This window comes from Sander lucioperca, chromosome 1, assembly GCF_008315115.2.
Source record: "Sander lucioperca isolate FBNREF2018 chromosome 1, SLUC_FBN_1.2, whole genome shotgun sequence".
Lineage (NCBI taxonomy): Eukaryota > Metazoa > Chordata > Actinopteri > Perciformes > Percidae > Sander > Sander lucioperca.
In genome coordinates, this window is record NC_050173.1 from 44,755,689 (window position 1) to 44,781,046 (window position 25,358).

General features: G+C 38.5%; 1 protein-coding gene across 3 annotated transcripts; it reads left to right on the forward strand.

The window, feature by feature from the left end:
• Positions 1-1,690: 1,690 nt before the first annotated feature.
• Positions 1,691-18,482, forward strand: lman2 (lectin, mannose-binding 2). Of its 3 annotated transcripts, XR_004898199.1 has the most exons (9): positions 1,698-2,035; positions 6,258-6,376; positions 6,895-7,012; positions 10,200-10,282; positions 11,860-12,021; positions 13,648-13,762; positions 16,143-16,262; positions 17,217-17,781; positions 18,347-18,482. XR_004898199.1 is itself a non-coding variant. In XM_031317121.2 (8 exons), the coding sequence occupies exons 1-8, from the start codon at positions 1,867-1,869 to the stop codon at positions 17,375-17,377; spliced, it is 1,044 nt and encodes a 347-aa protein (XP_031172981.1). In that variant the 5' UTR covers positions 1,691-1,866; the 3' UTR covers positions 17,378-17,883. The 3 variants fall into 3 exon arrangements, 2 of the variants coding, with proteins under 2 accessions (XP_031172981.1, XP_031172980.1); XM_031317121.2 differs by lacking the exons at positions 10,200-10,282; positions 18,347-18,482 and adding an exon at positions 10,351-10,430 and having other exon boundaries at positions 1,691-2,035; positions 17,217-17,883; XM_031317120.2 differs by lacking the exon at positions 18,347-18,482 and having other exon boundaries at positions 17,217-17,882.
• The last annotated feature ends 6,876 nt before the right edge of the window (positions 18,483-25,358 follow it).

Genomic DNA, 25,358 nt, shown 5'->3' on the forward strand with positions numbered 1-25,358 from the left:
CTGCTATAAAATAATAGCTTTGGAGATCTAGGGATATCAACTGCCCTTTGACAAAATAACATACACTCACCTTGAAGATTATTAGGAACACCTGTTCGATAATGCAATTATCTCATCAACTAATCACTTGGAAGCTGCTTCAATGCATTTAGGGGTGTTGTCCAGGTCTAGACAATCTCCTGAACTCCAAACTGAATGTCAGAATGGGAAAGAATGGTGATCTAAGCAACTTTGAGCGTGGCGTGGTTGTTGGTGCCAGACGGGCTGGTTTGAGTATATTCCAATCTGCTCAGTTACTGGGATTTTCATGCACAACAACAATTTCTAGGGTTTACAAAGAATGGTCTGAAAAAGGAAAAACATCCAGTATGCTGCAGTCCTGTGGGCGAAAACACCTTGTTGATGCTAGAGGTCAGAGGAGAATGGGCTGACTAATTCCAGCTGATAGAAGATCAACTTTGACTCAAATAACCACACGTTACAACCGAGGTATGCAGCCAAGCATTTGTGAAGCCACAACACACACAACCTTGAGGCGGATGGGCTACACCAGCAGAAGACCCCACCGGGTACCACTCATCTCCACTAAAAATAGGAAAATGAGGCTACAATTTGCACAAGCTCACCAAAATTGGACCTTTCAAGACTGGAAAAATGTTGCCTGGTCTGATGAGTCTCGATTTCTGTTGAGACATTCAGATGGTAGAGTCAGAATTTGGCGTAAACAGAATGAGAACATGGATCCGTCATGCCTTGTTACCACTGGGCAGGCTGGTGGTGGTGGTGTAATGGTGTGGGGGATGTTTTCTTGGCACACTTTAGGCCCCTTAGTACCAATTGGGCATCGTTTAAATGCCACAGCCTACCTGAGCATTGTTTCTGACCATGTCCATCCTTTTATGACCACCATGTACCCATCCTCTGATGGCTACTTCCAGCAGGATAATGCACCATGTCACAAAGCTCAAATCATTTCAAATTGGTTTCTTGAACATGACAATGAGTTCACCGTACTAAAATGGCCCCCACAGTCACCAGATATCAACCCAATAGAACATCTTTGGGATGTGGTGGAACGGGAGCTTCGTGCCCTGGATGTGCATCCCACAAATCTCCATCAACTGCAAGATGCTATCCTATCAATATGGGCCAACATTTCTAGAGAATGTTTCCAGCACCTTGTTGAATCAATGCCACGAAGAATTAAGGCAGTTCTGAAGGCGAAAGGGGGTCAAACACGCTATTAGTAGGGTGTTCCTAATAATCTTCAAGGTGAGTGTATCTGCAGAGGCCTATACAAACAATGAACACAGAATGCATCAGTTTGATCCCACTATCTAAAATGTATACTATGGGCCTGTCAGATATATACTAAAGCCTGGAAATGTAATAAACTATTTCACTCTATATAGCAGGTGGCTACACTGTGTTGAGTATCATTAGACCACACTGTATCCCTGGACCAGAGAAAACTTCACATACCACTGTACCAGTTTTTTTGTTGCCGTTTGTCGCCATCTAGTGGGGAAAAAGTACACACCAAGTGCTCCCTGATTGGCTTAATTTGCGATGTGCTGGTCTCTGATTGGCTGGTGAAACTCCTGTCGTCTACAAATCTCTTCCGTGCGGAAACACAAAGAGTACAACGCTTCCTCCGTTTGATTTCCTTTCATTTACGTCGTGATAATTAGAATGTATGTACTGCTAACATTTTGGTATTCATAAAAGTATGATATTAAAATAACGCAAGGGAAAAAATACGTCCCACCTGTTTAGGAAGTGGGAAATAAACGTCGTACTTGTGTTGTTTCATTCCGGTGGATAATAGAGGAGGGACCAGCTAGTTTTGAAGAACATTTTTTTGTTATGAGAGTTTCTCGCCTAGGCTGTTTAAACAAAATGGGGAACTTTAAAGGATTTCTGAGCACAGCACTGGTCTTTCTGATATTCGAGTTGTGTCTGGTGTGCTGTGATATAACGGACGGAAACACAGAACATCTGAAGAGAGAGAACTCGTTAATGAAACCCTACCAAGGTAAGACGGCTCAGTTAGCTCGTTAGCTAATCTGATGTTCTAGCCACTCTTTCGTTTTTCTCTGCGTTTTAAAAGTTATTAAGTGGCATTAGCAACTTCATGGCTAATTAATGTAACTGGATGTCGTATTACGGCTCATTCATACTAACTAATTGTATAACTATATAGCTGTTATATACGTTAAGCAGCCAGGGCTGTATCACATAAAAAGTTAGTGAAATTGCTATTTAGCCAAACACAATACATCTGCGGCTCAGAATGCTTATCTATTAAAAAACTTCCGCTAACACTTTATTATAACCATAATTTGTAAATGGCGAACTGATAGTTAATTAAACTTGAGTTAATAGCTATTATACGGTATGCAAACAATGGAATGAACATTTATAGTGCTTACTAATTATTAGTAATATTACTTATAATTTAAGTTATTTTATCATTAGTTAGTATGGTATAAAATAATTAGTTTATACATTTAAGATAGTTAATACTTTGTCAATGGTTAATAATTGTTTGGTAAACCATTTATAAACATTATTTGGATGCTATTATTACGTTGAAACTAATGCTTGTAAACAGTAAACTAACTATTAACTTAGGTTGAATGAACCATTGATCTACCATTTAGCAGTGCTGGCTCTGTTACCAAATGTCATACTAAAGTCATACCCGCATTGCTGGACCTGTTTAGCTACATATCTTGGATACAACATTAGAAAGACACACTTGGTTCGTCTAAAATGTCAGTTTACAGAGTTAGTAACACACACTCTCGGTTTTGGACCATACAAGTGACTTTATTTAAGTGACATACTTCATTATTGCTGGAAGATGTTCAAAATGTTCAAAACCCTCTAAGACACGTGTCAAACTCAAAGCCTGCGGACCAAATCCGGCCACTCGCAGGTTTTGATCAATTTAGGTTCAAAATACATTTTGGCCCATCTAGTTGTGCACCAACTGCAAACTGTTGTTTTTTTAGGTCGGGTAGAATCTATCTCCCTTGACTCTCGTTCATATCTTTTTCGAAAGATATGTACCTGATATGTAAACCAAGATATGTAAACACTGATCCACATTTTTCACCATGTTTTGACATTTTTATAGCTCAAACAACTAATCGATTAATCGAGAAAATAATCGACAGATTAATCGACTATGAAAATAATCGTTAGTTGCAGCCCTACTGCTAACACTGGCATCGTCGCTAACGGTGCCTACGGTGCTTCAAAAAAATGGGCATCGTCGGCGTTTTGTCATTTTAGAACCGGAAGTATCGGTTCTCGTGACATCCCTAGCTGCTCATTTTTCTTTTGCTTGATTTGTTAAACCCTATGATGGCTGAGGAACTTTTTTGCTGACTTTTTTTAGGGCTTTATGTCGACCAAACTGTAAGTGAGAAGGCTATATGAGACATGCAGTAATACAGTCAAAGATATTTGACTTTTTCGAAATAAAAGCATGTCAGTAAACTCTACGTGTCTGGCCCTTGATGTGATTCTCATTTTCCAGTATGGCCCTTAGTGAAGTTGAGTTTGACACCCCCCCCCTGCTCTAAGATGAAAAGTCGCAGATAGAGCAAGTGTATCCCTGCACGCAATCAAATAGTTTGCAGGTGGCTGGAAAACGTTAGAGTTAAGTAGGTCAAGGAGTGCACCGCACACTGCAAGAATTTCATTTGAGTCAAAATATCTGTAGCTTGTTATGACAAAATGTGTTAAGCTCCCTCAACACACACTGTGAGGACACGGAAGTGTTTGTTCAGGGCGTGTGGAAAAAGTGCAGGTGGAGGAAAACATATCAGCTACTTCCCTCTTTTCATTCTTAAACAAAAGAAGCTGGCAGCACACCCCTACTCATGAGGGAATAACAAACACAACCAAACATATTCATCATTTATTTCAGAGGAGGTCTGAGACAAAATTGGATTTGACAATTTACTTATTCTTATTCTATGTTAATCCATTAATCAGTAGTCCTAATAGTCATATATAATCCACAGAAATATTTAAAACAGTCAGTTCAATACAAATTTGACATCCTGATAACATGTAATTTCGATAGTAAACATTTATACTTATTGATAATTAAGCAATCATCACCCTAGCATTACGCCAATTTTGCCATAGCTATTCTCATGATACCAAATTAAATATATTGTGAGTAAAAGACCATTTAAAGGACAATTCTGGCGCAATATGAACCTAGGGGTTAATAATACATGTGTACCGAGTTCAACCGTTCTCTGGGATATGTTTTCATGCTAATCGAATGTGCCGCTAATTAGCTTATAACGCTAGTCGTCGAGGCATGCTAAAGTAAAAAGAAATCGCTATTTCTATACCACTAACAAGGCTCAAAATAGCACCACACTTCAACGGTAGCATAATGAGGGTCCCTACATGTAAACTGAAGCATTGGGAACTTTGTAAGTGAACGACGAACGCATGGAACCAGTAACATACGTAGCTCAAGCACGGCATTCGTCGTTCGACTGGTCATGACTGTTTTCCCAAGATGCCTCCTGCCTGTATACCGAACGGTACTGTCTTTATAAACTATCTTTTTAATAAACTGTCTATACGCTTACAAAGTTCTCAATGCTTCAGTTTCCATGTAGGGACCCTCATTATGCTACCGTGGAAGTGTGGTGCTATTTTGAGCCTTGTTAGTGGTGTAGAAATAGAGATTTCTTTTTACTTTATCCGTGCCCCGACGACTAGCGTTATAAGGTAATTAGCGGTTTGTGCTAAAACTGGTCACATTAGATTAGCATGAAAACATATCCCAGAGAAAGGTCGACTCGGTAATCATGTGTTATTAACCCCTAGGTTCATTTTGCGCCGGATTTGTCCTTTTAAGAGTTTAACACAGTAATCTCAAAAGAAAATATCTGACAACAACTTCATTCTTTAAGGACTAAAGTAAAAATTAAAAAAATGTTTTCTTTAATGTGATTTGGTATCACGGTAATTCCACTCAGGTGAAAAGAAACCTTGTAAATGCTTTTTAAAATCCAATTTTACAAGAGGATGACCAATCGAGTCAACATGTTCTTTTTTCATTTTTGTATATTGAGTGTTCAGGGTTAGGGCTACTTGTACATGACAAACGTATTTGGCTATTGCTAAAGATTGATGCAAACTACTTTCAGTGTATATGGTGTAGTACATTCTATTTGACATATATCCCATTTCTAAAGGTTGCCATTTTAGTCAAGAGCTTCTTCCTGCACCACATGTTTGCACAGTAACTATTGAGTAACCATCTTGTTCTACATGTTTTACAACCAAGGCTTGCATATTTGCTCACCTGAAATCTAAAACGACCAGATATTTTGAAAGCAATTTGGTGTGATGATGCTTACATAGGAACAGCACACACTGCGAAGGAGCCCTGTCCTGGAAACCTTTAAAGGAGAATTCCGGTTAATTTCAACACGTAGCTCTGTTGTTTAGAAATTTGGAGTGCTGTCAGTAGCAAAAAAAATGAAAACAATCGGTGCTGCCTACACCGTGTTATCCCCCTGCTAGCGTTAGCACCCAACAGGCTTAAACAGGGCAAGTTTTAAATGTGTTTTAAGCCTCTAAACATGCTCGAAATGTCATTACAAGTGCCTACCCATGTGCAATGATTCCTTCTGAGTGAACACAGCGAATCTGACTGCTGTAGATGTGACAGAAAGACATAAAAGTTGTGTTAATCCAGCCAGTGCACATACCTCCGTTTATTTCCTGTTTTCTGGTCAAATCCACACTAGTCGATTGTCGAACTCATACAATCCAATATTCCAGTAAAAGTTGCTGTGTTCCCTCAGAAGGAATCAGGGAACATGGGTAGGCACTTATAATGACATTTCGAGCATGTTAAGAGGCTAAAAACACATTTAAAACTTGCCCTGTTTAAGCCTGTTGGGTGCTAACGCTAGCATGAGGATAACACGGTGTAGGCAGCACTGATTGTTTTAGTTTTTCTCGCTACTGACAGCACTCCACATTTCCAAACAACAGAGCTACATGTTGAAATCGACCGGAATTCTCCTTTAACTGGGACACTTGGACCCCGCACAGTTGTGCAGCTGATCTGGTCCACAAACAAAAGCTACTTGTGTTTCTTTGAAAACTAAACTTGGTATTTCTGAAAAAGAAAAACATGAATGTCTCTCCTGTCCGTCACATCGTTGTCTGACTGTGTCTTCTCCTGTCATCTGTTTGTCTTGCAGGTGTTGGCAGCAGCCCTAGTAGTCAGTGGGACTTCTGGGGAAGCACGTTGGTGACGAGCTCATACGTCCGACTCACTCCGGATGAGAGAAGCAAGCAGGGATCCATCTGGAATACTGTGGTGAGGAAAAACTACAAACATGGCTCTTATCTCCATTGTGACTCTGATTTATTGTCTTTTATATCCACGCTTATGATATTTCATCTTTGAAGAGTACAACTTCTCCATCAGGTTAATCTAAAGCCATGCATACTTTCCTGTTCATATTTTCTCTATTTCTGTGCAAGGAAAAGATTGTCATCTTTACAATATAAAATGAGCTCACATTAAATCTTGGTGCATGAAGGTAAAAAAAATGAATGTGCAAACCAGTAATTAAATGTGTACCTTTTTACATAACTGATAAACTTGTAAACTTGAAATTTGCAAATTGTATTCAGTCCGGGTTGTTTCTGGACAAAAGTGTCCTTTCTGCTGACTTGTATTTGAAATATAAAATGAAATACTCTACAAAACCTCTTTGAAAATGGCTGATGTTAGAAAGACGTCTCTACTGGTGATGATTGTCTATCTCTCATGCTTATTTCATAATGCTACCATAGAAAGTCAATGCTTTTTTTTCTCTTTATGGTCTACAGCCGTGTTACCTGAAAGACTGGGAGATGCATGTGCACTTTAAAGTTCATGGGTCGGGAAAGAAGAATCTCCACGGCGACGGCATCGCTGTCTGGTACACAAAGGACAAACTGCATCCAGGTAATATTGGCTTCTTCAGCCTCATGGTTCTTTACTACTGAGTTCATACTTTTGTGAAAGAAACTCACCCATTTGGATCTTACTTCATTACACTTTGGTCCTTCTCGCAAAGTGTTTAAGTTTGGATTTACCCAAAATACAATACTCACCTCCTGTTACCTGCAGCTCCTCACCTAACCAGCTGCTTTTTCTCTCCTTTTTACTACTACTCCCTTGCAATATTTAAACAGTGTTTCCCACACATCACAGACTAATTTGTGGCGGTGCGTCATACAATCAACACTGGCCGCCACACATTGCGTTTTGTTATTAATTTTTTATTTTTTTTTGATGCTATTTAAAACACGCAGCGTATTCGTTCAGCTGCATTTCCTTTCCCTGCTCTCCTCCGTCTCTCTGTCGCTCACGCGTCTCTCACAACTACACAGATACACACACAGCCCCTCCCCCCGTGCACACAGCGTCTGTCTCCATCAAAACGAGAGAAGACGGCTGGCGAAATTCACAAGTTCACGAAAGATTGGTATCTCGTGAACACCTTTACACAATCACACATTCAAAAGTCCTATACAAATATTTTATATTCTGAATACAATGTTGTCAGTGTGTTAATGTTGGAGTCCCGACCCGACCCTTAGCAAACAAGCGATTGCGCCTGCTTTAGAAAGTCAACTAGTCGCAAGTTTGCGGTAAAATGCAGTTGGGTCGTCGAGGTTATAACACAAATTGCTTTCTAATCTGTGGGAAACACTGTTTAAAGGGTAATTTTTCTACCCTGGAAATCCGGAGTTCTCATGAGAGCACAATTTGAATTTGCTCAGCGAGTCACTCTGGCATTCAGTAATGATGCTCATTAACTATGCCCTTGTAGCCGAGCTGCACCAATCACATCGGTGTATCTGATATAGGCGGGCCAGAGGCGAGCTAAACAGATGACGACAGCACTGCGACCTCAAAGTCATTAGTAAACATTGCAAGATGGCTATGGATGAACACCAGTTGTTTGAAACGGCTTTGGCCGCTACAATGAACGAGTTAGACTTGGCTTTTTATCTAAAAGAGGAACAGAAGATGACGCTCGAATCGTTCCTTTGCAAGAAGGACGTTTTTGCTGTTTTGCCGACCAGCTACGGCAAGAGTTTAATCTACCAGTTAGCTCTGCTGGTAGCTAAGCGTATGGGGCTCTGGATACGTCACCCCATGTATTGTGATTGGTCGTAGTGTTATCCAATTGCGTGCAGTAAAGTACGGATAAGTAAGTAATGAAACGACTAGTTAAGAAAAGAATTAATGTTAGTCCCTGTTGCTGCCATGTTGTTTGTGTATCTCTATGGCAAACGCGCGGGGCGAGGGCTGAGCCCGTTCGGAGCTATGGGAGCCCAGAGGGGAGCGTCGGCGGGTGTTAAGGAAAAAATCGATTTTCATTTAAACAAATCAACATTAACTACACATTCGAGTTTATCGATAAAATCGATTTATCGCCCAGCCCTAGATGACGATAAAAACTATATATTGTGCAGCGCTAATTCATGGTCGCACATGTTGAGCCAATCTGTTCAGTGCATAGACGCATCCCAGATGAAGGTGGAAACGGTCACCGCTGGAACAAGACCACAATATTGCAGCTCTGGTGTGGGTTTCCCTGCTGGCAGTGAGCTGTTGAAATTCATATGATCATTGCATGGCACAGCTAAAAATAGCTAGGCCTGCTTGATATTTAGTTGGATCACTTATGGAAAAAAACATGTAGGTTGTGAAATCACAACATAGACTACTGCAGTTTTCAATTACTGTATGCCGGCACAAGAAACCTGACCTTGCTTGTCAGTGGAAAAATGTCATTTTATTAATTTGTGCATTTGTAACCTTTTTGCTTCTCATTTCCTTATTATTGTATTATTCTAAAACGGAAAGAACGCGTCACAGTTATGAAAAGTCTGTATAAGGTAAAGGTGATACGGTAAGAGAGCTACAACTCTGAGGAATCTTTTTTCCCCCCTTATTTATCATTTTCACAAATAATACAAAATTGTCCAAAGCACCATTGCATCAACAGTGTTGTTTCAACCAGCAGATAAAAAGAAAAGTTGAGTGTAGATTATCAAAGGGCACTGAAAATGAAAGTATTCCTTATGAAAGTAGACAAGACAAAGAAGGGTAAATGCAGATAATGAAATAATGAAAAACAACGTAAATCTAAAGATGTGTGTTTGTCCCAGTTATGCCAATTTGCCCCTCCCTAAAATGCTAAAATGCTACACACTGAGCGTTAATAAAAACTTATTGTGCTCACTCCATCAGAAAGCTTTCCCCCCCGTTATGTCCAGATGTTTGTGTCTACAAACTCAACTTGCTGTCATCGCTGCTACCACAGAAACACTACTGACTAGAGCTGTAACAATTCCAAATGTTACAATTAATTGTCTCAGAAATGCGATTAACAACATAATTGTCTCTTTCAGTCAAATTTAATCATATCTATTAATGTATCACTTTTTTTAAACAAATTCAAGTTTTGAATGAATCCAAGGATACATATTTACGTTATATCACTGTTATGTGACCCAGATAATGTAATAACACAAATGCACAGTCTATAAAGTAAACCACGCCTCTTTATTATCATAAAACATTTTTTCTAACTGTACCCCTGAAAAGTGCCAACAACTAACAATTGAAATAATAATAAAAATATATAGTCCGATCAATGGTCAATGGTCACTTATATAATTACAATATGGCACATCTAAATAAAATCAACAATTACCAGTCATACACCTTAAGACCTTAGCTAATGTTAGAAATGAATTGCAGTTAAACGAAGAAACGGTGATTATGTAAAAAAAATAATTAAAAATAAATAAATAAATTGACAATTAGAAAAATATGTAATTATTGGGTTGCGCTTTACTTGAAGGTATCTACATAAGAGTGACATGACACTGTCATGAACGTGTCATAAACATTTATGACATCACGCTTCTTTTAGTAAGTGTTATTCAGTTTTTGTCATGACTGGTTATGGTTAGGGTTCATGTGTCATGACAGTGTCATGTCACTCTTATGTAGATACCTTCAAGTAAAGTGTTACCAATAATTGTTACAGGCCCACTGCTGACCACCTAAAAAGTGTCTCGAGTTGTGTGCCCATCTCTGTTGTCTCACCCCATCTCTGCCTCCATCCTAGGCCCTGTGTTTGGAAACCAAGATCAGTTTCTTGGCCTGGCTATTTTTGTGGATTCCTTCCGCAATGACCTCCATGGAATGGATGTAAGTGTGGTGTGTGTGTGTGCGTGTGTGGGTGGCTCGAGGGGATTGACCAGCTTGTTTCTTTGCAGGGCCTGTGTTTTCCAACAATGCTCTCTTCCACGGGCTGGCCGTTTTTATAGATACTTACTCTAACGATGATGCAACAGATGTGAGTGGTTGCTCAGGTGTTACTCGTCAGCATGCTGTTTTACGTCACTTTAAAGTGCTCATATTATGCTTTTTGGCTTTTTCCCTTTCCTTTATTGTGTTATATATCTTTTTTGTGCACGTTATAAGTTTACAAAGTGAAAAAGCCCAAAATCCACCCCAAAGGGACTTACCATCTCCAACAGAAAACACTGTTCACAAACTGCTCCAAACAGCTCTATTGTAGTCCAGCCTTTACTTCAGAGACAAACGTGTCACTTTGTAACACACGTTATAATGCTCGCCTAGCTGCTAGCATGGCGCGCCCTCATACTCTGCTTCTGACTGGCTAGTAGTCCTTACCTAGCTACTGTCAAGGCACGCCCTCATACTCTGCTTCTGACTGGCTAGTAGTCCTTACCTAGGTACTGCGCATGTGTGACTCCCAACAAAGATGGAACAAAAGTGAGAGGTCTCACTCTGTAGCTAAAACAGAGAGCTCAACACACAGGGTGAAAAGAGGAGCTGCAGCAATGTGCAGTACAACAAATATATGGTGTTTTTTGAAAATTAATCCATGTAAATCTATTCAGGTACAACCTCTAAATACAATTATGAACCTGAAAATGACCATAATATGAGCACTTTAAATTCCAATGTTGTCAGAAGGTTTTAAGCATGTTAACATTGCAAAGCCCGCAGAATTAATTCACATTTTCACATATTTTTTTCTCCAGCAAAAAAAGCAAATCTAATCACACATTTTAAGTTATTGAGCACGAGGGCTCTTTGGCAGTAACCTGGCTGTTTAAACACTGTTAAATGTCTTTAAGGAGTTTGTTTTGATTTCTCTAGAACTACTTTCACATTGCAGCTGAAAATGTCCCATTTTTTCCAAGCACTCGTGGGAGTCATATCCAGTGCTATTCCATCTTTGAACACGTTGAACTAAAACAGATCCTGATTTGATTTACGTAAACACACAAGTCGAAGTTTGTCAGTGTTGCAAGCTATTGGAATGATGGCAAACAGTTAAGACTTACTACTATTCACAAAACATGTAGTTTGGTTCAATTACTGCATTTAAAAGTTGAATACACATATTGTAACCAAAAATCTCAGGAACAAGTGTAGGTGAGGAAAAAGGGTATCGTTTTTGGTAACTCGGAACACAATATTGCTCAGAGTTCATGCTGTCAATTCATAATGTATTAATGTCAGATTTTAAACATGAACAGTCATCCAAAACATCCGATAAAACAAAAAATGCCTGCAGTGTGAAGGTAGCCTTTGTCTGTATATGTATAACATGTAACCTGTAACTTGACGTGTATCATGCTTCTTATATTCTTTTTCTGTATTCATTTGTGCATCATCTTTATTTAAGAATATGTATATAATGCCTGTTTTAAAAAAATATGTATTTGATGATTCTTTCTGTTCTGCTGCAGCGTTCCTTCCCGTACATTTCGGCCATGGTGAACAATGGCTCGGTGAATTACGACCACGGCAAAGATGGCCGCTCGTCGGAGCTGGGAGGCTGCTCAGCGGAGATCAGGAACAGAGAGCACGACACGTACCTCGCCATTCGCTACTCCAAAGGAAGACTCACTGTATGTAAAGAAACTCCTCTTGTTTTTTCTCAGTGATAAATGACATAGCTTCTCTTCATTTTAGTTCAGTTAGGTGAACATTTTCAGTCTACGCTGTTTGCAAGCATTTTGAGAAATTTGGGAGAAAAAGTTACTGTTTAAATATTAGGGGTGTAAGAAAAAAAATCGATATTGCGTTTTTGAAAATCAATACAGTATTGCAAAATAAAATATCGCGATACTGTATCGATTTTCAAAAACACAATAACGATTTATTATTTTTTATTTTTAGTTTACGTGCAAAAATATTCATGAAAGACAGTGGTTGACGTTTATGTTGTGTTTAAACCCCCTACTGCTAGATGGCTATGCTGAGACGCACCACTAGTGTCCTTGCCTAACAGTGCCTGACTTTTTGCTAGAAGCTAACAACGTAGCTATGGCTGAACTTTGTTCTACTTTAGCATATAAACATTAGCTCACTAAGAACCTGTGAACCACAATCCCAAACTGGCAGTTTGATTTTCTGTGTACTGAATTGTTTACCTAGTAAGTAAACTTCTTTGACTTTTATGCACATCATGTCTTTTTTTTATATTAGTTTTTCTAAAATTATACTTTAAAATAATCCCAATATCGAAATATATTGCAATATATTGAATCGTGACCCATGTATCCTGATACGTATCGTATCGCCAGATTCTTGCCAACACATAGCCCTATTAAATATATAATCTACACATATTTAAGTACGGTATAATATAGCATAACATGACAAAACCTAACATAATATGATTTACTCATGTCGTCTTTTTGCCCTGTAAAGAAAACATATTGTTGAGGTCGTGTTGTCTGGATTCAGTTTAAACCATTTTCACCCAAAATATAGTTATCTATTTTTTAATAGCCTCGTTACTTTGTAATAAATCTTGTAACTTGTTGCTGTGCTGCAATGCATCACTTACATCCAGTCTATATCTTGAGAAATTTAAGGAAAAAATGTACGGTTTAAATATATAATCTCGACATATTTGAGTACACTATAATACAGCATAATATGACATAATCTAACCTAACATATTATGGGTCGCTCATGTTGTTTTTTTGCCCTGTAAAAGAAAAAATATTGTTGAGGCCATATTTGTGTCTGGATTCAGTTTAACCCTCATGTTGTCTTCGGGTCAATGTATGGGACGTTGCGCCGAAAATGTAAAAAAAACCAAAAAAAACCCGGACAAAACGTTAAAAAAGCATTAAAAAAACCCCGGCCAAAACCACAAAACAAGCGTCAAAAATAAGCACCCAAAACATTGAAAAAGTGACAAAAACATTGGAAAAAAGTGAGAGAAACAAACGTCAGAAAAAGCAATTAAAATGTTTAAAAAAGTGACCAAACAATGAAAAAAAAAAAAAAACAACACTAAAATGTAAAATACAGAACTTTGAAAAAAGTGACTGAAACATTGAAATAGGGAAAACAAGTGTTTGACGGATAGACAACACAAGGGTTGAACACTTTTTCACCTAAAATCATTTTTATTTTTGTGTTTTTTTTCTATTTTTTAATAGCCTCGTAACTCTTGAATAAATCCTGTAATCTGTTGCAGTGCTGCAATGCATCGCTTACATGCCGTCTATATCCTGCAGGTGATGGTTGATGTGGAGGACAAGAATGAATGGAAGGAGTGCATAGACATCGGAGGTGTTCGTCTTCCTACCGGATATTTCTTTGGTGCCTCAGCAGCTACAGGAGATCTGTCTGGTAGGTTCGGAAGCTGTAAACTAACAAACAACTAACGTAACCACTTGTAATATATCACGTATAAACAACCAGTATCCATTACTGTTGTAATATATTTGAATTTATAGAAAGGATAGCCCCTTGAGATGTAGCATCTCATTTTCGAGGGGGTCCTCCAAACACAAATGTACATAGTTATAAAACACATACAAACTGAACAGTGTTACATAACAAACATACACTACAAATACACAGATACAGACAGCTTGCACACCCTCTCTTACCCACACCCCCAGCTGTTATACAACATAGAAATTAGATACAGTAATAACCTGGATAATACATCAATTCCATAAGAATAAAGAACAGTTGAAGCAGTATGTCTTCAGCACAAATGCACAGAAAAGTCCTAAGTATACACAATTAGAAACAGGGACAGTTTGGTTTAAGATAAGAAAATAAAGAACGGTACTTAGTAATAGATCGCAGCGACACAGGAAGATTATTCCAATCAGAAGGAGCTCTATAGTTGAAAAAAAAAGGGATTTTGCATATGTCTGAGTGGATATGAAGATCTACATTGAAACAAAAACTGTTTCAAGTAGGAAGGACAGTTGAAATAAATACATTTAAAGATGAACTGAACCCAGTGAAGTTGCCTTCTGGATTTAGGCTGTAGCCAGTTAAGTGATTCATACATAAAACATTGGTGAGTTCTGAATGGACACTGTTGGAGCCAAAATTATGATTTCATTGTTAATTTTTATTTTGATAAATTGTGCATAAATGCAGCGCCATTCGCGGTAAACTAGACTCGATGTAAACTGATAATTTGTGTTAATTAATCTTGATGCATGGCATATCGTCACGCCTTTTGACAATCAGCTGATTGAGGTAGTGATTGCTTCAGCTGGTGTATAAAAGCCAGGAGCTGTCATTCAGTTAGTTGCCTTTTGGTTTGTAGCCATACGGTTTTTTGACCGCTGTTTTCAAGTACTGCACAGAACAGAACGTAATTGAGTTGAAGTTGTTTTTTGTTACATCTTTTTATTTTGGGTCTGCTGTCACTGCTTGTACACCGTCTGGTAAGGACAGTTCATTTCTTCTGTGGAAAAGACAAATTCACTATCACATTGAAGTTTGAATGATAAGGAAAAATAAACGTGAAAACAGTGGAGTCATTGAGTCTTGTTTAAGCGCGTCGACCAGGGCGCATTCCGAAGGTCAAAAAAGGGAACAAAAACGCTGTCAGAAGGTTGCTCCCGCAGGATACCTCAAATGAAATCACATCCATTAAAAACGGTGTTGGGAAGGATACTTTCAAAACGTATTCTGTTACAAAATACAGAATACATGCCCAAAAATGTAATTTGTAACGTATTCCGTTACGTTACTCAATCTGAGTAACGTATTCTGAATACTTGGATTACTTCCACATTGAATTGCATTTTATAAGTGTAGGAATGCAGCCATCACATACAGCTTACTAAACAGGCCTATTCTGGTGTGTTCTTCTGTTCCAACTGGCTGAATGTGTACCTGAACAAGCAGATAGATTGTTGTATTTGTAGTCCCGAACTGCATACTACAGAAATCTAACCGCAGTCTAAGCTACCACGAGCTAATTTTAGCTAACGTTAGCTAACATGTCAAACGGGGCTAGTCAGTCTTTCAACGGCTCTGGGGCTAGTAAATCAGCACATAGGAGAATGTAAAGTCGCACGTCAACTATAAAATAGCAAGGTGACCAGTAAAACTACAGCAGACGACTACCCTTGGCTAATTATAAAAAATTACTTACTTTAAGATGTTTCTTTAGATTGGAGGTGGAGTAATTTGGACGCTGAAAGGAGGTTGGTTGCTGGCAAGCCGAGGTTGCACTTACACAGTTATATTTCGTTCTCCCTTCTCCTTCTTTAACATGAAATGCTGTTTGAATTTCCAAGATAGAAACGCATTCCTGCCCTGGTTCTGTTGTGCTTGTTCCGACTCCATTGTGACTGATCACGCAAATAGCTAATTTTTTTGTTTTCATATTGGGGCTTCTGGGAAATGCATGGAGTTGCCTTAATTTATTCGGAGAGTGAATAAACTTGTGAAACAGAGAATTATCGTCATGTAATCCATTGATTTCAACAATATAACTTTATTCTAAATACCAACTATTTAAATTGTAACTGTAACGGAATACAGTTACTCATAATTTGTATTCTGAATATGTAACGCCGGTGCATGTATTTTGTTACTCCCCAACACTGATTAAAAACAACATTAAGAGGATTAAGATTAGTGTCAGAGGTGTTCTGAGAGACAGTATCAGCGGAATCAATAATAGGCAGTATCAACTATTTCAGCTTTTTACAGATTTGTCTTATAGTTCACCTTGAATATCATTTTCCAGATAACCATGACATCATCTCTATGAAGCTCTACCAGCTGATGGTAGAACACACCCCCGAGGAGGAGAACCAGGACTGGACAAAGATCGAGCCCAGCGTCAGCCTCCTTAAATCCCCTAAAGGTAGATTCCAGTTTTCCTGTGTTCCCTATTTGAAGCTGTTTTTCTCTGTGACGAAACAGAGCCAAACAGGATAAAAACCCAGCGTCTGAACCAGGAAATAAATAAAGATGGTTTGGTTTACAGTGTATTTGCTGACATTTTTCCTTTTGTTTTTAACCCTTGTGTTGTCTTTGGGTCAAATTTGACCCATTTTCTAAATTTCTATATCAGAAATATGTGTTTCTTTTTAACTACCTAGTTTTTATCAAAAATAACATGGATGATTCCATTCAACGCGTTTCGCAAATACAACAAAAGATCGGATCTCTACTTTCATTCACAATTTGGGGTGTTTTGTTTTTTAACATTTAAAAAAAAAAAAAAAAAAGAAATATTTCGAAACTGAACCCAACTGAACGTTGACATATACCCTTCTGTGATTATCCTTCCTCTAATATTAGTCTAAATAATTCATAATTTCTGCTTTTTTAACTAAAGAATTTGGTACAATTGCCTAAAAATGAGGTTTATTGACCATGAATTCCAATAATAAGTGTACAACTATATAAGTTGGTGATGGAGTTCATACATGGTAGTAAAAATAAGCGTTATATGTAAAAAAAATAATAATAATAATAAAATAAAAAGCGCCAAAAACATTGAAAAAATGTCGAAAAAAGACACAAAGATGCCTGAAAAAGTCTTGATTTTCAGTTTTGACCTGGCAGGATGATGCATGGTCCAATGGAAGACAGCACAAGGGTTAACCATGACTGTTAGTTGTTGTTGGTACCAGGTACCGGTATCTGTTTTATTATCACTTTTGATTATTAGTTATTATTAGTTTATTATACTCTGTCAAAAGCAAGTTTCCTGGGACTTACTTATAACAATCATCCACAAATCGGACAAGAAGTCATGAAATGACTGAAATGAACATGAAAGTGAAAATGGATTTTTTTCTTCCTTCACAAGACAACATTGACGATCCTACTGGAAACTTCCGAGGCACGCCCCTCACCGGCTGGAAGGTCTTCCTGCTTCTGCTGTGTGCTCTGCTGGGAATCGTAGTGTGCGGCGTGGTGGGAGCTGTAGTTTTCCAGAAGAGACAGGAGAGGAACAAGAGGTTTTACTGAGGAGAGGAGAAGAAAGGAGAACCTTATCAGAGATGTGTTTTGTTGTGGAATGAACTGTTTCCAGATGACAGATTGAGCACATTCAATGTGAATTTTTTTCTAAAGATTGTACAAATGTTTATATCTTCGAAGCACTGCGTTTGGAGCAAATTATGGTAAGTTGTGATGTTGGTAAGAAGGCGCAAAACTAGTAGCGACCATGAGTGGCCCTGATCAAGGCTGTTTTTGCTCTCCGTGTGTTCATTAATTGCAGGGTTAGAATAACTTTGTCCTTTAAAAACTTTGGAGTCTTTCAATGTCTTCAACGATTGTTGTCAACACCTACCTAGTGGTTTGGTATGTGATGCTGAAAAATGGTCAACTTTTGGCACAGAATAGTAATTTAGATATTTGTCTTCCAGGCTGTTTTAACTAGGGATGCACCGAATCCAGATTTTTGGGGTTTGGCCGAATACCAAATCCACTGGTTAATATTCTGCCGAAACCGAATACCGAATCCTACTCCCATCCTCAGTCCAAGTCTGGTTAACACAAGTTTTTAGCTGTGACTGGCCTTCCTTTGCCGTACCTGAAGTTGCTGCATTTTGGCTGCTGTCTATAGATTCCTTCATGCACAACTCGTATTCTTTCAGATGTTTCATACGCAAATGTTTTAACAGCGGCGATGTTGTGTGTTGTTCAGGGTCCTTACCACCACGAGACAAATCGGCATTGCAAATTGAACATGTAGCTGGACTTGAATGGCCTTCTTTTGACTGAAAGTACTGCCAAACGCTGTTTCTGCTCAGTTCCATTGTCACTTTCTCACATCCTACTGCATTGAACGCTCCACCTAGGTAAACACCTTCCCGTAATCAACGGCGCCGTCATTACGTCGACCAGCGTAGCGCGCGTAGTGCAAGCGTAGGGTTCGGTTCGAAAAGCCCAATATTCGGCCGAATCCGAATCCTGGTTTCGGTGCATCCCTAGTTTTAACTGATTATTTATTGGATAAAGAAAGTAGCTCCATACACCCGAAATAACGTCGGATAAAAAAACATTATGAAATAATTGAGACAACCACAGGAACCATCCACATTAAAGCTGCGGGAGGCAGAATAATCATTTAAAAAAACCCGCCAGATTTGAATTAGAGAGGGACCTGGTCCTGCAGCTCTCTCCCCCTCCCCTCGCTCCTCTCTCTCTCCAGCCCCTCCCATCGGGCGAGCAGCACAGGCCCGCACTGGCTTCATCCAGTACCATTTACGAGTACTAATCATTCATTTAATCCACATGACATGCAATTAAATGGAGGCAATTCTACGAGGATGACCGCCCCGTTTTCTTTGTAAAGCCCTTTAAGAGAACACACTGTGAATCAAGTTACCTACCTAACCATGAACTTGAATTAGCCGCAGCCGTGAGCTAGTGTTAGCAGAAGGCTAAATTACTGGCTGGTCTGCCACGTTTTTGTTTCCTCTCCCACTGCCAGCGGTGTGTCCTCGTTCAGATGGCAGCAGTTGGCGGTGCCGCGGCTTTGGCCTCAGGTCCTCATAGCAGGCTGCTGACCCCCGACTTGTGTGCTCATATTATGCTTTTCCCCTTTCCTTTATTGTGTTATATATCTTTTTTCTGCACGTTATAGGTTTACAAAGTGAAAAAGGCCAAAGTCCACCCCAAAGGGACTTACAATCTCCAACAGAAATGATGCTCGCCTAGCTGCTAGTGTGGCACTCCCTCATACTCTGCTTCTGACTGGTTAGTAGTCCTTACCTAGGTACTGCACATGTGCGACTCCCAACAAAGATGGAACAGAAGTGAGAGGTCTCACTCTGTAGCTAAAACAGAGAGCTCAACACACAGGGTGAAAAGAGGAGCTGCAGCAATGTGCAGTACAACTAAAATATGGTGTTTTTTGAAAATTAAACCATGTAAACCTATTCTGATATAACCTCTAAATACAATTATGAACCTGAAAATGAGCATAATATGAGCACTTTAAACTGAACTACATTTTCACACAATTTCTTCCTCTATGTCCTGTATTTAGATAGATCTCTACTGTATCTAATAGTTTAGCCTTGAATTAGTTGCAGCCCTGAGTTAGGATTTTTGGCTACGTTAAACAGAATTTTAATCCAAGAGACGTAAACAAACATCTGCACAGTCAATAGGAATTCTCTCTCTCTCTCTCTCTCTCTCTCTCTCTCTCTCTCTCTCTCTCTCTCTCTCTCTCTCTCTCTCTCTCTCTCTCTCTCTCTCTTCAAAATGACCTGTGATTAGCCAAAGTCCCCCGTCACGGCTAGATTTAATAAAGCCTGAACGTAGAGCCAAGGAGGAGGGGCAGAAGTCTAGTTTTCTCTCAAACCACTTGAAATACAATATGCTTTTATTGTCATGCGGTTATTATGATTTTTTTGCCCAACAATGCCAAAAATAAAGTGCCTACCCCAGCTTTAAAGTCAATAGCATTAACCTGTGTTCGTTCTAAAGACTCCAGTTCTGTTTATTTGAACAAACAAATATCTGATACCACATAGCCCGAAAGTGTAAAGCTTTACAAACTGGGAGAATCACATCTATGTTATGTCAGGGTTAAAAAGGTTATAAATCAGAGTAGCAAATCTACATTGATCTGAAGAGATTACAATTGTCACTTAAATGATTATCTCTGTAAAGGACAATGCTGTGACGGCACAAACCGTTAACATTTAGCTTGATTTATGTACTGTACAGTATATACTGTTTAAAATCGGGTAAATATCAATGATGTTTTGTGAAGCTCTTACTAATTACAACAACTTCTCCCTAATATTTTACAGCAGGATAAGGCCAATTCAATGAGTTTAGTGCACAAGTGGATTGATTTTGCAAGCTGAACAACCTCAAACTTAGGCTGAAATATTTGATGCTTCTTTTTCTTTTCCCTGCAGGGTCTTTTGATCAGCATTTTTCGGTTTTATCCAGAATATGCCTTTGTTATTTTTACTATGTGTTTGTTTTTGGTTAATAGTGCTAAATTGTGACAGAAAACGTAAATTCAATTCTTCACTATAATGAATGATAGAAATCATCAACTGCTACATAACAAGTGATTAATAAAAATGCATGCAGACAATGCTAATTATAACGCTTACAGAACATGAGTTGCTAAACCCTGATGTTTATGAATGGATTGCTCACATATCACATTTCCACCGTCTTTCAATATCATGATTGTTTAGTTGGTTTTCTTCCAGCTTACATTACAATAGCGTTCCTGTTTGGTTCTGTCTTTGCATTGTTAAACATTTAACAAAATGCTAAAAGTAAAATTAAGGATTCAATGACACCTTTGTACTTTCAGCACACCTGAATTGCAGATTGTCTTTTTGTTTAGTTTTACGTTTTTAGAGTCAGTGTTCTTTTTCCTGTGTTCTTGAAACCGTCAAGTATTTATTTCTGCCAAATGAGCTGGTTTTGTGATGAGACTTGAAACAGCTCCTCAGCAGAAATAATGTAATAAAACGGAAAAAAAGAAACAATTTCACTGTTAACTGTGGTCTGTTGACAAGTTTTGAACACTAATTAATTAAACTCGAGTAATCGTGAGTTATCAGAAAAATAGGCCTACGCCCTGTGTATTCAAAGCAGTCCCTTAAATGCCAGGTAAGCCCTCAAAGACTTACTATGAACTGTGGAGTTATGTAAAAAATTGTTACACTGGAGATTCTGTTATGCTGACTCCTCCACTTTTGTATATAATCTTAAATGTGTTACTCAAATGTCATATTTTAGGACATTGTGAAATGACCAAGTGAAGCTACAACAAATACGAAATACTAGTGTCAAAAGTAAAAGTCAGGATGCTCAGTGCCCTCCTTTTAAAGTGTTTCCTAATTGTATACATATGGATTATATTATAATTATAGATTATATTATACATATGGATATTTATTGGTTATTATGACCGTAATTTAGTAAAATGTTGTAGCTGTTGGGTAGTTTAATCAATAACATTGATATAATTGAATAATGTGTCATATTTTATAAGATCATCACATGATTTGCGTGAAATTATCTGCATTTCACTGTCAGGTAAATATCTTGCAGTAAAACGAACAAACAGTATTTTCCTCTGAGATGTAGGGGAGTATAAAAGTATGCAGTATAGTGAAAATACTCCGGTAGAAATAAGTTACTTAGTGATGGAAAGTAAATAAGCAGATATACGTACAACCATCTAATAGAGTTAAAAGTAGTAACCTAGCTAGCTAAAGCCAATAAACTCTGCAAGAGTTATCATTTTAGCAAATATGACTCATAATAGTAATAAACTTTATTCACCACTAAACAGTTACGGAGTGCTTTACATGGTTGAACCAGGATTAAATCATTTCACAACTCCAATCAGGCAAATCAAATCAAGACAATTAAAATAATAGGCTACAAAAATAAAATACACAACAATAATATATTTTTTATTTAAAAACAATAATCGTAATAGTTTTGAGAATTGATTTATAAGAGTTTCAGAGTTTAGTGCAAAAGCACGGTTAACGTTCTGAGCCTTTAGACCTTTTTTATATATATATATATATATATATATATATATATATATACACACCCAGTTCTACCATGTCTAAATGTTATGGACCAACTGTTCAAAAAAAGTTCCTTCAAAACGGCTTCTATCGTCACAGTACACTGCATAGGCCACTTTGTGTTCTAGACGGGAAGCTTGACATGTGTGGCAACAGTAACTAAGGGAGGCGGGGCTTAGTGGAGGGCCAACTAAGCGGTTATTTTCAACTGTCGATGCCCCGCCCCCAGCTAAACACCTAGATAGCTACGTAGCTAGCTTGCTAACAGTCCGATAATGCAGCTTCAGAAAGGCTTATCAATGGAAATAATTGTGTTTACGTGACTTCCCAGTTGTATTTAATAATGTCACCACGTGTAGGCTTCAAACATTTCAAGTTAAAAAAAATGTGTTCTGCTGTCGCGCAATGGCTTATTCAGTCAAAACCATCATAACTGTCCACAGTGATACTGATGATCGCCGCTTCACTTCAACATGCTAAGTGGCCGCTGTTTGTCAACATGCTAATCACAAGTTGATTTCTCTGTTCAGCTGCTCCGTTTGGTTCGTGTTTTTTAGCTGCTAATTTCTGCTCATATCATTTTGCCTATTATGTGCAGGACTCTTTGTATTAGCCTAATTGTAAATTGCCATGAGCTCTTTTTTGGTTGTTGCTTGGCAGACCTGTGCATTGTGAGGCTTTCATGCTGTTGATTTACATGGTGGTGAAATAGAAGTGCTCATCTTTGAAATATTTAGTTGAGTTGTTAACTCTGTAGTTCAAGGTGATTGGTTAGGGTGTAAATATGACTGTTGTATTGCACAAAACCATTCAGATATTTAATGACCTGTAGTATTGTCTTCATGGGAAAAACAATGGGGTTATTTGTCAGCTTGATTTAGTAATCTTTATTAATTAGGCCTACATTTAAACTGCTGAGCTCAAGCTCTATGTCATGGGTTTTTGTAAGCTTAATGTGCTTACCTTTATAACTACCTGCTGTATTGCTGATGTGCCCTAGCCTGTTGCTGTGTATCCGGTGGATTGATGGGATTAGATTGATCCATCTCACTTTACTAGATCTCCTATTCCATTTTGAAGGAGAACATGTGGGTACGATGCACTCATGCTTTTCTATTCACTTAAATAAATCAGTTCCAGATCAGTTGGCTCACTAAAAAGCAGCTTATGGTAAAGCATGATGCAGAAAAAAGCAACCTGTGTGCACCACTGACAACAGTAAAGCCAAAGTATCTCTACTGCTAGTAGGAGTGTGTCCCCAGTACAGTAATTTTTCCCCAAGATGTGCTCTACAATAGTAGGTATTATTACCAAGTTATGACCTGTTTGTATTATTATATTCTTATACTATTATATACTTTTTTATCTACATTATGTAGGCATCAGCATGATTATTGGGGCTGATAGATTCTGGATCTTCAGGCATTACATGACATTGAACCCAGCCAACATATTTCATGGACATTATGCATTTTAATTTGGTACAGTTATGCAAGTCAAATGAGATGATGAGATGAGATTTACATTGAGAATAATGTTCTGCCTTTAACCACAAGATGGTGACATAGTATTGATTTTCATCCCCTGCCAGAATAGTGCAATTGTGTCTCTGTGTCTGTGTAGTCTATCTAAGATAAAGTAGGCCACTGTTCATTTTTTGCCATTGTTATCTTTTTCAACCCAAAGTGATTCACTCATATTCACATTTATAATGTTTACCTTATTAATTATTAAAGCAATACTCAATGCTGAAAATTATATGTTTTTAAATGCAGCCTATCTATCAGAAAGTACCGCACACACACACACACACACACACACACACACACACACACACACACACACAGTCTTAAGATCCTCTTCATACCCTTAAAAATGTAAAAATCTGTCTTCTGTCAGCATCCCCCAACCCTTTATACACTAAGCTTAATGAGTATTCAAGCACCTCATAGAATTTGTGGCAGCCCACAGGCTCCACATGCACAGCCTATCTAGCCAGCCCATCACATTTTGTGTGTGTGTGTGTGTGTGTGTGTGTGTGTGTGTGTGTGTGTGTGTGTGTGTGTGTGTGTGTGTGTGTGTGTGAGAGAGAGATAGAGATATTTGGGGGCAGCAGTTCAAATAGCCCACAGTTTAATACTTCAATTTCCACACCTGGAAGCTGTGATTGACTGAAATCCTGACTGACAGAGCGACCTGTTGCCTCGGGGTGGATGGCCTACATCTTAGAAACCCTTCCCACCTGGGACTGAATGACATGTTAATTGCAGCACAGAGGGGACACATGTTTGATCAAAGGGATTATTTCCATTGTTGATTAGTATGAATAATGTCCATTTTATAGAACACTAAATAGATATAGTTTGTAATTATATAAGAAAATATTAATTCTGTAACCTTATCTATGACTTTGTGATCAATTGATGTAGTCGACTCTGGGTCGTGGGTGGTCGGTTGAACGAAACAAATAATATGAAGGACATAGCCGTGGGCTTTCTGAAGTTGTTGGACATTTTCTGCCATTTTCTGAACGTGCAACAAAATGTCTGAAATTTGTCCGGGCACTAAAGTAAATGTTTATTGGCCTCTATGTAATAATAATAATAATAATAATAATAACTTTATTTATATAGCACCTTTTAAAAACAAAGTTTACAAAGTGCTTTGACAGATAAGCAAGGCAGATGAGGTCAGTAAAACTAACAGGCAGCCAAACAGTAAGGCCAACGTTACAAAAAAGTTTAAACAAATGAGTTTTGAGAAGTGACTTAAAAGAGTCCACTAATCCTGAGAGCCCAATATGTCCTCAGGCAGATCGTTCTAAAGTCGAGGGGCCTTAATGGCAAAAGCACGGTCACCTTTAGTTTTAAGCCTTGACTCTTGAACAGCTAAAAGGGCCCTGCTCGAGGATCTAAGGCTACGAACTGGCTCATACGGGAACAACCTCTCTGCTATGTAGCTAGGAGCCAGACCCATACAGGCTTTAAAAGTGATCAGTAAAATCTTAAAATCAATTCTAAAACAAACAGGGAGCCAATGGAGAGAAGCCAGGAATGGGGTAATATGATGTCTGTTAAAACCAGTGAGAAGCCTAGCTGCTGCATTTTGTACCAATTGGAGGCGAGAGAGTGACCTTTAGCTGATGCCGGAGAGGAGGGAGTTACAGTAGTCGAGTCTGGAGAAGATAATTGCACGAATTACTTTTTCCAGGTCAGAGCGGGAGAGCATGGATTTTATTCTGGAGATGGTTCATAATTGAAGGAAACAGGACTGTACGACCTGCTTGATGTGGGGATGGAATGTTAAATCTGAGTCAAATACAACTCCCAAATTTACAACTTACAACAAATACAACTCCCCAATATTGGCAGACAGGGGACCAAGGTTACTCTCAGCGAGACTTGCAGGATTTGGGGGAT

Excerpts from the sequence above, each read along its gene's own strand:
- lman2 (XM_031317120.2), top strand. The coding sequence starts at position 1,867 with ATGAGAGTTTCTCGCCTAGGCTGTTTAAACAAAATGGGGAACTTTAAA. Across the intron at positions 10,283-11,859 it reads ATGACCTCCATGGAATGGAT|CGTTCCTTCCCGTACATTTC; the intron begins GTAAGTGTGGTG and ends GTTCTGCTGCAG. Across the intron at positions 12,022-13,647 it reads ACTCCAAAGGAAGACTCACT|GTGATGGTTGATGTGGAGGA; the intron begins GTATGTAAAGAA and ends TATATCCTGCAG.